This window comes from Triplophysa dalaica, chromosome 10, assembly GCF_015846415.1.
Source record: "Triplophysa dalaica isolate WHDGS20190420 chromosome 10, ASM1584641v1, whole genome shotgun sequence".
In the NCBI taxonomy this organism is placed as follows: Eukaryota; Metazoa; Chordata; class Actinopteri; order Cypriniformes; family Nemacheilidae; genus Triplophysa; species Triplophysa dalaica.
In genome coordinates, this window is record NC_079551.1 from 636972 (window position 1) to 649746 (window position 12775).

The window sequence follows — 12775 nt, forward strand, 5'->3', positions numbered from 1 at the left end:
AAGGAAATGAAAATAATGCATAATGTTGATAAGAAGAACTGCACAGCAGTTTATGGATTATGTTAGATCATGATTACGGAGATTCTGGTGGGAGCCACACCCACACAAAGGCGGTTTAGTTTCTATAGCGTATAAATATAAGAGGCAAAGGTGGAGAACAGATCGTCTTAGTCAAGGTTGTGCTGTAGATAATGTTCTTGTAGTTCAGTGGTTGAAGCATTACGTCACTAACCCAAGAAGTTTTGGGTTTGAATGACAGGTGCACCTACTGACTGATGAGATCATAATCTACAGCACAGCCTTAATAAAACAAAAACATTTTTTGTTTTCTTTTATTGTAACTTTCGACGCGACTTCTTTTACATTATTCTGCACCATGGACTTGTGCTTCATCTTTCTCACTTATCTGCCGTACTTCATTGTACAAGGTCAGTGTTTTATTTTATGGCTTCATTGCTTTTAGTGTATCGACATCGATCGTATTTAAACACTTCTTGTAGATTCAAGGTCTTTTGTGTGTGCAGATTTTAATCGAATCGTTTGATCTAAAATATATTTGCGTGTTTTGTGGATATATGTCTTTACATCTCATTTGAAAGATGTCAAAAGCTGTTTTTATACTTTCTTCAAACTCTTATAGAAAAGGTTTAAAAGTGGCACAATCTTTTGTATAACACGTAACGCATGCTCGTCTGGTTTCACTCTTTGATGGTGCATGGGGGGGGTTTGTGGTTTTAGAAAACCACGATGAGTCTGGTCTCGCACAGTCATGCAGACAGACAGAGTTGCGACAACAGAGTTGCGACACTAGGACAGACGTCCGCCAGAAGAACGGCTGCAGAAGTAACTCATGTCACGGAGGACTCTATAGTTCTAAATAATTCACTGTTTTCCAAACAAATTCGCTGCTAAGTTGATCTAACACATCTCTGTACAACTGGTGTTGTATTATAACCATGTTTTTGAAACAAAATATTGTGTTGCTGAATACAACAGCTATGTGTGTGTGTGGTTAAATGATTTACTATAAAGACTGCTCATAAAGTACAATGTTATCTCCTCATGTACACTGCTATGATAAATCATTATTTGGCATCAGAGTTGTTTTTCTGCACCACACTGAGGTCTGGGTGGAGTTCACTCTGTATTCAGTTTCAAGATTCAAATGTCAACACACAACGTCATCTCGAGGACACAATTATAATAGCGTTCACATTCTTTATATAGACTGCTCTGTGTTCACACAATATATATTCATGTTTGTTATTCAATTATAAATCTATTTATCTTTGAAAGCATGTTTTCCAATGTTACACATTTTATGTTCAAGTTCTGCTTTCTAGACAAAATGTTCCTGTGATGTTAAAGAAGTGCTTTTAAATTCACATTACATTTACATTTATGCATTTGGCAGATGCTTTTGTCCAAAGCGACTTACATTGCAACTATGAGATATGGCTTGTAGATGAAATAGAATAATAAAATGAAATAAAACATGAAACGAGTGTATGTTTTTATCCAGATCTATCAAGTGTCTTCTCTGACCAGTGATCTACAGGACATCTCTCTCGTCCCTTATTCATTACATGTGGTAGTAATATAGAAAGTGTTTGTGTTGTTCAGGTGTGTTTGGTGATGAAGTGAAGTCAGTGTCAGTGATGGAGGGACATTCTGTTACTCTACACACTGATGTCATCAAACAGAAAAATGATCTGATCGTGTGGAGTTATGGACCTGAAAACACCGTTGTTGCAAGAATCAACGGTAAAGCCAGTAGCACCAAGTTATCTGAGGATGAGATGTTCATAGACAGACTGAAGATGAACCATCAGACTGGAGATCTCACCATCAGTGATGTCAGAACTCAACACTCTGGACTTTATACACTGAGGATCAGCAGCAACAATAAAGTCTCATACAAGACATTCCATCTCACTGTCAATGGTCAGTAGCTCAGATTAAATAAACTTTCTTGAGAGTTACATCAAAAGGACAATTGAAACCAATGGTCTCGTAGACTCAGCAAACTATATGTATAAGGGTTAAAAAAAGCTCTGAAAAACAAAAATGCAATTGAATTACACAGAAAACTCTGTATTTGACCCATAAACATGACATCATTTTCTATCTCATTTTCCAGGTCATTTACTTCCCCTGAATCACATAAAGCACGATCAAGATCTAGACAACACTGAACTCTGTCTGGAGTGTTCAGGTGAGTCACGTGTGATTATTTAAGATGATATATGTGGTGTAATACAGTCTGTGATAGAGTTTATAGTTTATAGATGTTATTACTTCACATGTAAGAGATCATGTACAGACAGCTGGTGTGATCTCAGAATAAACTCAGACAGTGTGATCAGATGTGAATGTTAGTCTGTTGTATCACAATGTCTCTACATCATCACACTTATTACACACATACGTACCTCATAAATCAGTTATATAATGAGTCAATGAGAAACCTGTGTGTCAAATCATATTCATGTTAAAATATCTTTACAAGACATTGCAGGTATAAAGAATTAACGTGTTTATTCTCTTCATCCTTGTAGAGTCTCCTGACCAGCGGCTCATTGTAATAACAGCTGTCAGCTGTACTGCTGTGTTGTGTGTGATCATCATCATCATCGTCAGCATCATCATGAAGAAAAGAAAGGGTCAGTTTCACCTTCATATCACATTATATAAGCAAAGAAAAACATCTTTCACAATTTAACCACTGCTAGAAGACATCATAATATAACATGTTCACTTTATGTTCTGCATTTCCAGTGAACTCATCAGAAAGTAAAAATCATCTGACTGATGAAATAAAAAGCATCAATTCCATCAGCACATGTGAAGATGAAGAATCCTCAAAGTGTCTGAATGAAAAACAACAACACTGGTAAACATTATTCACAAACACTCAACACACATTTTATTAAATGAGGTTTGTGTGTAAGAATCATATAGACATCTCATCTCTCTCTTGTTCTTGTTCTTCACAGGATTGAAGCAGGATCAGTGTGAAGATGTTTTGATCAGTATGTGTTACTGCACATGTAGCCGCCCCTTTAACAGACGCATGAGCGAAAGTCACTTTAGTAGAGAACATCAGAGCTTCCCAAAAAAACGCTCCTATTGCCCCTTCTGTCTCACTAGTAATATTTGCTTTTAGTCATTTATCAGATGCTTTCATCCAAAGTGACTTACATATGAGTCAGAACAAGAGAAGCAGTCAGTGCAACAACAAGGGCACCACTGCTAAAGTAGAAGAGGAGTCTGTGTTATCGTGTCAGGTGTAGAGATGTGTCTTTTAGTCCAGTCTTTGAGATTGGTAAAGCAGAAGAAGACAGATCATCTCACCATCGTGGAACAGTTCCAGAAGGTGCATGAAAGTGATTTTGTGCCTTTTTGTGATGATACCACAAGACACGGTTCATAAGCAGAGCTCAGGGATCTAGAGCCGTGGTTCTCAAACTGGAGGCCACTAGATGCATTGTGTGGTGATTTATGAAATATATAAATTTATCCCAGATTTAACTCAATCAAACGTCAGAAAAATAAGACCACCAACCAAAAGAGTTGAAGTTCCAGGAGTGTGTAACTGAATATATTTTTGGTTTACTTAAAATTCAAAGATTACAATTATTAATCTTTAATTGGGGGGTCACAAAGCAGTGCACTCCACACAAAGGGGGCCTTAAGCCTGTGGCATACTGATTTTTTTAAGTGTAGGTAAGCATACATGGGCAGCCTAATGCACAGCCTTGCACAGAATACATCCTTCGGTGAGGTTTTCTTCTACTACCTCAAATCGATGCACCCAGGACACGGTTGCCACGTGGGGGTCAAACTAATTACTGCAAGAAATTTAAAGACCTGCACATACTTTTTAAGTAAAGTAAAATAATTCTGTTTATGAGCGTTTTTGGACATGGACATTTTTTGTCCATTTTGAACCTTAATGTTTGTTTTTTGTTTAAAAAAATCTGTCATTGGTCAAAAAAATAAGGCGTCACAATGAATGATGATGTACTTATTAACATTTCCAAAACATATAATATTTTTTTTTAAACAGTGGTATCATGTGAACAAATGTGATGAAATTGTAAGATTAACTCGATCCCCATTACATTTTTAAGGCTATGGTTTTTCATTATTGTAGATTCTATATTTTTTATTTTAATGTAATTAGATACGTTCCTACTCTCACCTATGGTCATGAGCTGTGGGTCATGACCGAAAGGACAAGATCCCGGATACAGATGGCCGAAATGATCTTTCTCCGCAGGATGGCTGGGCGATCCCTTAGAGATAGGGAGAGAAGCTCGGTCACTCGAGAGGAGCTCAGTGTAGATCCGCTGCTCCTCCACATCGAGAGGGGCCAGCTGAGGTCTTTTCCAGATGCCCCCTGGACGCCTTCCCGGGAAGGTGTTCCGGGCATGTCCCACCGGGAGGAGACCCCGGGGAAGACCTAGAACACGCTGGAGGGACTATGTCTCCCGGCTGGCCTGGTAACGCCTCGGTGTCCCCCCGGAAGAGCTGGAGGAAGTGTTTAGGGAGAGGTAAGTCTGGGCATCCCTGCTTAGACTGCTGCCCCCGCGACCCGGCCCAGGATGAAGTGGAAGAAAATGGACGGATGGATGGATGGATGTAATTAGATGAGAATTACAAATTTTTAACATAAGCTATAGTCAGTTCAGACTCTTTTTGTAATAAAAACTGATAGATGTTTTTTGTATAGGCTTTTCTTATGTCATTACTGTCTGTTTACATGTTTACTGTAAACAACTGTGATTCATTTTGGGCTGTGGGCAATATTTTCCACGATAAGAAATGGCAGTAATCTGTAGCATTTAAGCATTATATGTTTCAATTGTTTTACGTGATGCATGGGCTTTGTTTTTGAAAAAGCTCAATGGCGCTGATGTTTCACGTGACTTTGAGTAAGACTTTGCCTGTCCGTGATTTTTGTTCTCATGTCTGTAATATATGTGGACAATATTAAAACACTAATTAAAGAGGAGAAGTGAGATATTTGAAGACTGAATTTGAGTTTTGTCCTTTAATCTTATGTAACTGAGTTTGACTTTGTGTTTTTTGCACTTTTTACTTACTCGTACAAATGTTTACATTGGTTATACTCTTTTTTTTTGATGATCTTGCTTAAACCCCATACGGGTTGTCGTTTTTACAGTAATAAACTGTAAATGAGTTCTGCAGTATTCATACTGTAGAATTACAGAATATTACTTATTCTGTATATAATACTTACCAGTGTTTTACTGTAAAAATAAAAGAATACTGTAAAACATTTTTTTTGTGTTTACAGTGAAAAACTGTGCCGACAGTAATTTACTGTTATTTATAGAGAAATATTTTAGAGTTATGCTTTACAACAGTGTGAAACTGAAATTGTAACACTGAAAAAACACATTTCTCACAAACTAATACATTTGTGTGACAAGTGTTTTATCTAGTGCGACAGATTAAGTGCAAACTACTTTTAAGTGAGCAATTGTAAAGAACCTTCTGATGCTTTTAACTGCAATGAATGTGTTGTAGTTCTGAGGTCTAAAACAAGAGTGATGCAGGGTTTTGCTGAAGCACAAGTCACAGACACTGGAACAGCCCGCCTGCTACCGCTGTCTGAGAGTTTTATCATGAGACTTTAATCTGTGACTTATTTTCTGTTTTATAAGTGTAATATAAATCTCGCACATTGGTCAACATGTGTTCTTTTAATTGTTCTTTATAAATAAAATGACATTTACTATACAACCACACTTTTCTCATTACACATATTTAAAAGAAGTTGTAGTTCTAGTTTAGCATCCGTCTGAGCATCTCAGAATCATCTTCTCATGACTCCTGTGTACACCACATCATCTTCCACTGCAGCTCTCTGACAAACACACAACATACACACACAACATACACAAGTTAAGAAGGAAATGATATGCTAAAGATAACTTGCAGTGAAAAGTGTATATACATGACCCACAACACAAAGCTAAGAGATAATGTATGATTTGGTAAGAGATAATGTTGCTGAATTTTAATATAATAATACAACTATCAATATTTTATTTATGTTCATATTACTTTATATTATTAAATTACTGTATAAGAATTGTATTAAAGAAACGATTTGTTGAACTTTGTCGTATATTCAGTTTATTAAAGAAACAAAGAGTTGAATGTCTCCTGCAGTTTGGTCACATTTAAAGTGGCTCAATCCCAGAAAATGCACTTTTGAGTCGCCAGCATGTGTACAGAAACACCCTGTCTTTATACAAATCCATCTATTCTTCTTTTTGTAATCTCCTTTAAACCACAACAGTGACACAAAACAGGCTGTTGGGGATCCCCTCATAATCTGGGCCTGTAATCTTAAAGCAGAGAATCCTCTAAGAAAGCTCTTAATTTTTTTTTAAATGTCTAGGTTGGAGTCTTAGTTTAAAAGTGATTCAAGACCAATCTGAGAGAAACTCTGAGCAAGGAAAAGACAAAAACTTTATCGTAGTGAAGAGGTGGGACTGACCCGTTGCTATGTATGACAATTGGTTGGTTGACCAAGAAGGAAAATAAGACTGCTTTAAAGTATGGGTCATCGCACATGTCTTTTTTCCTGTTATTTATGCATTTGGCAGATGCTTTTATCAAACACACAACCTTACGCTATGCTCTTACCACTGAGCCACAGGAAAGATTTTTCCCACATTCGCACTATATGTATATATATATATATATATATATATATATATATATATATATATACCTTTATGTATATATATTGTCACTAGGAGCAATTCTTTGCGCTAACATTTTTCATGAATACGGGCTATGATGTCACATCGTTTACGCCTGCCCATGCATTTGCGGCCCATATGGTACACTGATATCTTGTGGTTAAGATTGGTTACACAGTCTTAATATTGAAGAGACAAGAAGTTTCTTTTGATTGTTATCAGAAATAATCTACAGTTCAGTTGGGGGTCACACAAGTGTGCACGCGCAGTAACCTTTGTTTATGTTTGTTTATGTTGTTAAGATGAAAAAGCACTTGAATACATCTGTTTACTGATACTTGCATTTGGAACAGAAGATGCTGTTTTTTCTAATGGATGATTACATACACATGCATGTACAGGTGAAGCACACAAGAGATGAATGATCTCACCGGTCCATGTCTGTGTCTTTTACAGAATGTTGGATCTGCATAAGTGATCTCCTCTTCATCAGTCTGAACAGTTTCTATAATCATGTCAAACATGTTTTAATATAACACTTTCTTTTCATGTAAAATACATCATAGTAACACATATAGTTTCACATAACAGAAGTAACATTCTTTATGTTTTGTGATAGTTGTTCATGAGTTTGAGATATTAATGAGATCTTATGTTGCCGTCTGATTATCTTTTATGTCTTTCTTTTCATTTACCGTGTTGTTGTGTTTGTCTGTGTTTTCTGCAGATGCAGTAGATCAGAAGTGCAGTTACAATCATCACAGATCCAGCAGCACAAGAGACTGATACTATCAAATGTGAAGCTGCTACACAAAATACACATTCATAAAAATAACTGTAAACTTGAAATAGTCTTGTTAATACAGAATACATTACTATTGAATCTTTATTATTTCATTTCTGTCATAAACCTGCTGTCCTGCATTCTTCAAAATGTCTTCTTTTTATTTGTCCTACTAAGGATGTGAATGGTGGAAAAAATCTGTCCGGTTAACATTTTACATTTAGTCATTTGGCAGATGCTTTTATCTAAAGAGACTTACAGTGCACTTATTACAGGGACAATCCCCCTGGAGCAACATGGAGTAAAGTGTCTTGCTCAAGGACACACTGGTGGTGGATGCTGGGATCGAACCAGCAACCTTTGATTTACCAGTTCTGTGGTTTAACCCACTAGACCACCATCTCCATGGTTAAACACATTCTTCCAAATATCTTTCTTCCAAATATCTTGTTCATCAGAACAAATAAATTCGTACAGATTTGGAACAACTGGAAGGTGAGTAAACGATGACATAATTTTCACTTTTGGGGGTACTGTCCCTTTGACAAAAAAAGACATGCACCTGCTCCCACCACACGAGGGCGCCCTCGTCTAATTACACTCTATACATTATTTAACATATGAATAAAACTGCATTCTTTTCAACACACTATCGTCTCCCTGCAGATCATTTGCTCTACTTCTGGACTATATCAATGTTTAATAATACCAATAGTTGTGTAAAATACTACCAATAAAAACCTTATAAAGTCCCAGCGAATATAAAAACGACAGTGCCCATGTTTTCATGAAATATTGCAGGATTTATAGTAAGTAGTTTATCAATGTGGGTCATTTTATTTTCCCCTGATTACACAACCAATCAATTCGCAATGAAAAACGCAAGCCACGCCCACTTTCTTTTCTAATTCGAAAATCCTTTTCACCCAGGAATGGTTGTTGCTAGAAGAGAAACAGCTTCGGCCTGAAGTGGTGCAAAATCTGGCCATATAATAACAATAAATTACATTAGCGCATGTCATTTACGGCGTGTTCACTTGGTCAAGTGTCTACACGTCCATAAATCATATCCTCATGAGATTGAGTAAATTCCCTAATTTTAATCCGTGTGACCTTCAAATATATTTGGGAGCATTTGTGTGAGTGTGCATTGTGTTGTGACGTGACCTGTTTTCTCATTACTGTACAGAACACGCTAATAACAGAACGATGTACAGTATGTGTGTACTGTGAGAAGAGCTACAGTGATAGGCCCGACCATTCCACAACGTCATTTTCCATCCCACAGCCAAACTTTAACATTAAGCACAAGCAACTCATCACACCCCTACTGAGATCATTTTCACATCACTTAAAAGGGCACTTTTTGGCTCATTTTTAAATTGCTTTGGATAAAATTCAGTGCTAAATGAGTAAATGTATTGTGCTGGATTAAAAGTATATTTGCACAAAAATATATTTCTGATCTTATCAACTTTAGTAGCTCACAGAGGTCTTTGAGATCCCAAAACCACTTGTTGCTTGAAACTCCTCGGTCACGCTTAAAAAGCAAAGGTTTCTTAAGTACTGGAATAGTCCGTTAGAAGATCTACCTCAGTGAACATGTTTAAAACACGCCTTAAAACCTATTTGTTTGATGAGACTTTTTGCTAGTATGTGAATTTCTTTTATCATGTGACGTTGTTTTTATATTTTCTATCAACCTATACTTCATTTACAGTAAATCTGAAAGTTCAATTCAATAAAAAAAACATACCTGAAGACGTGTGACAGAGTTGAGTGATGTGTAGATGTTGTGTGAGGTTTGTGATGGGATTGTTGACCACACATCTGTATGTGTTTGTATCCTGATATTCCACCTCCAGAGGTAGAGAGAGTCTGATGTTGAGATCAGACACACTGATGCTGGACAATAAACTCTTTCCTTTGTACCAGGAGACACTCACATCATGTGACACATTCATCACTGAACACAACACACAACAACATGATGATGAAGATGATGAAGAACATTGAGAAGAGACTCTGGAGATGACAGGAACAGACAGACCAGCTGAAATAAAATTGATGAAATGAACAAACCAAAATTTAGATTTATAATGATAAGGATATTTGAAAGAGTGATTATAATATTTCTCATCTCACCATAGACAGTAACATTGAAGTGTTTGTTTTGAACAGTATTTCCAATGATGTTTCCTTTATAGAGTCCAGTGTGTTGAGTTGTGATGTTTGTGATGATGAGAGATCCAGTCTGATCATCTATCTGTACATGATTCTTCAATCTCTCACTGATAAATGATGTTGAATTAGCTTCTTTGTTGATTTCAGCTATAATCTCATCTGGACTCTGAACACCAAACATCCACTGGATCACATCATGTGTCTGTATGTCAGTAAGATCAGTGTGTAGAGTAACAGAATGTCCCTCCATCACTGACACTGACTTCACTTCATCACCAAACACACCTGAACAACACAAACACAATCAACACTTTAGTTTTACAGGTTTTATGAGAATTATTGGTGCAAAAATGTACTGCAGTATACTATAGAATGAACTATAGCAAATTGTAGTAAAATTGACTGTGTACTGTATTTTTGAATAGTACTATGCTAAATATTAAAGTACAAAATAATTTATCAACTAGCCTGACTATTAAATACTGTAGTATACAAGATTTTTATGATTCTGTTCTGATAACGTTCTGATTACTATTGGCAATCATTCTTAATGTGGATTCTATGTGTATCTGGCAAACGTGTTTTTTATTCTCATTCTGTAAAAACAGTAAATTTTCATAATGTACACAAACTAAAAGTTAAAGAATGTCAAATATCACTTACCGTTGAAATGCCACAAACACAACTGCACAAGAGCAAGTACACAAACCATATTCTGCAGAGATGTGTGAAGACAAATTTGTGATGTGACACAAACTGTGTGATTTCCTTCTGACACACATACAGACACTCACGTGAACGCGCACGCGCTTCTGATCTCTGCGTCAGACAGACGGAACAACTTTAACTCACAAACTTTCTTTATTATAGTTTTATGAGTTCTAGCTCTTATAGAGTGAGAGAATAATAGAGATTTAAAATGAATGTGTTAAACACATCATCTAGTTTGTCAAGAGATTTTGATGTCTGACTGAAACTCGGGGATGTGACCACATCTGAGATCAGCTGAATCTCTTCATCTGTGACTCTGTGACGTCACTGTGAGCTTTTATCATAAATGATGGTTTGATATATTTCAAGAATAAAGTTTAAATGAAGTGAAGTGACAGATGTGCTCCTCTCCTTTAATGGCCAATCACATTCTAGAATCTGATGAGAAGTTGAAGTGCAGAATGACGTCATCAAATTGTTCATCTGTATATTAAACATGTAGGTGTTCAATGTTCACATCTAATACTCTCGTTTGTTATCTTGAGGTAAACATATACATGATTAATTTAAGATTTTTGCAAATAAACTGCTGACATTTAAATATCTGATGTAGTGTAGGCCGTCATGAGTGAGAGTTTAGTTTGACCTTTGACACTTCAGTGTGTGTTTGAAACTTATGTTGATGAGTTGTGAGTATATTTATGTATATAAGTGCATTTATAAAGATGATGAGTGGAAACTTTCACCAGAAAACTAAACACACAATCTAACCACAAACACATTACAATACAGACGAGCTCTTAGGAACAAAGTGTTTGTCCACTAAACAGATGAGACCACAACAGTTTCACTTTGACTCACTCATCTGTGACCTCTGTCACATTTATTCTACATGATAAAAACCACACGCATGTGTATTCTGTTCAAATGTGACTTGAATCAGGTATAAGATGAGGTTTATTAGATTTTGGCTGACGGTTGCTTATTAATGTTTCTTGATCATTGTGTGTTATTTATTCTTGTTTATTACCAGTCATTTACATTCAGTCATTTAGCAAAAGCTTTTATTCAAAGTGACTTTGAGATGAGGTAAACAATGGATGCAGTTGGAACAATATAAAGACAACAAAAAGCATAAGTGCAATAAAAGTGGGTCTCATATAGCCCACCACAGTATACAGAGATGCGGGGGCTCAAGATGACTCATGGATGAATCACGTGGCAACAGACATAAGAATAAAAATGACAATAAACCAGAAGATCAGCACAGCAGACGTTGTAAAAACAGGACAGAAAATACAGATGATGAGAGATCCAGTCTGATCATCTATCTCTACATGATTCTTCAATCTCTCACTGATAAATGGTTTTGTTTTGTCTATAACTGATCACTGAACAGTATCAGTAACATCAGTGTGTAGAGTAACAGAATGTCCCTCCATCACTGACACTGACTTCACTTCACCACCAAACACACCTGAACAACACAAACACAAACATTATTTTTATTATGTGATAAAAAACAGAAAAGTGTTTATGAATTATCACATATCACTGCAAATAAACTTTTACATGAGCGTTAGACAACGTCAAATCGACAAGAAGCTGAAATACACTTCATATTATTAAAACAATCCATGTTCATCTAAAAAATAATATATTGTTAGAGAATATCAGTCTGTGCAAAACCTGTGAGTTTAAGTTGCGTGTGTTGATTGAGCAACAACTGAATGTGTGAAAACCACAAGACTTCACCACTGCAGAAGAACTGTGACACTTATCATCTTATTATTTAACAGAGACTAAATAATTAAACACACTTAAGGTCACTAGAGAGTTTTATTGTGTGTGTGTGTTTATTTATAATCTATTGAACAATGTGTTTATGATCAGATTTGTTGAGTGTTCATGTGTAAAAATGCTGACACTTGTATTTGAAAGCAGATGCAGTAAAGGAAACCTCTGTGTGGTTATGGACAAAGAGCACAAACACGCACACACACCTACACACACACACACACACACTGCGCACGCACACAAACACACACAAATATGATCAAATATGTATTTTGGGTCAAATGTAAGTCTTCATGATGTGTTTCTCTATGTAGTGCCAAACCTAAGTAACATATATTATTAGACCACACAATTAATATGACGTGTGTGTGAGTGTGTGTGTGTTATTTCCATTGAAAACCACAATCAACTCAGCAATCTATGTGTGTTCAGATCTGATGTGTATTTGATCTTTCACAACATCACTTTACCACAGCAGGACATTCTGTCTCTTATATTAAAGTCAATGATTTAAAGTTAACAAATCTAGAATATTAAAAAAAATCTTTCACATCAG

The 12775-nt window shown here is 36.1% G+C and overlaps 3 protein-coding genes across 7 annotated transcripts in view; 2 read left to right on the plus strand and 1 right to left on the minus strand.

The window, feature by feature from the left end:
* The window catches only part of LOC130429513 (natural killer cell receptor 2B4-like), a 78425-nt gene extending 67903 nt beyond the window's left edge, over positions 1-10522 (minus strand). Inside the window, exons 1-6 of one of the 4 annotated variants that reach the window (XM_056758120.1) lie at positions 10375-10522; positions 9673-9996; positions 9284-9580; positions 7439-7549; positions 7175-7248; positions 5174-5896 (exon numbers count right to left, since the gene is read on the minus strand). In XM_056758120.1, the coding sequence (XP_056614098.1) occupies positions 5846-5896; positions 7175-7248; positions 7439-7549; positions 9284-9580; positions 9673-9996; positions 10375-10423 (906 nt within the window). In that variant the 5' untranslated portion in view covers positions 10424-10522 and the 3' untranslated portion in view covers positions 5174-5845. Of the gene's footprint in view, positions 1-5173; positions 5897-5922; positions 7249-7438; positions 7550-9283; positions 9581-9672; positions 9997-10374 lie in introns of those variants that run through there. The other 3 variants (XM_056758119.1, XM_056758118.1, XM_056758117.1) reach the window with 3 other exon arrangements.
* Positions 1-12775, plus strand: part of LOC130429518 (natural killer cell receptor 2B4-like) — a 98985-nt gene that overhangs the window by 80018 nt on the left and 6192 nt on the right. The gene's annotated exons all lie outside the window — the stretch shown is intronic.
* Positions 166-5041, plus strand: LOC130429520 (uncharacterized). The gene is made up of 6 exons (XM_056758129.1): positions 166-428; positions 1624-1944; positions 2141-2215; positions 2559-2663; positions 2779-2893; positions 2997-5041. The coding sequence occupies exons 1-6, from the start codon at positions 377-379 to the stop codon at positions 3016-3018; spliced, it is 690 nt and encodes a 229-aa protein (XP_056614107.1). The 5' UTR covers positions 166-376; the 3' UTR covers positions 3019-5041.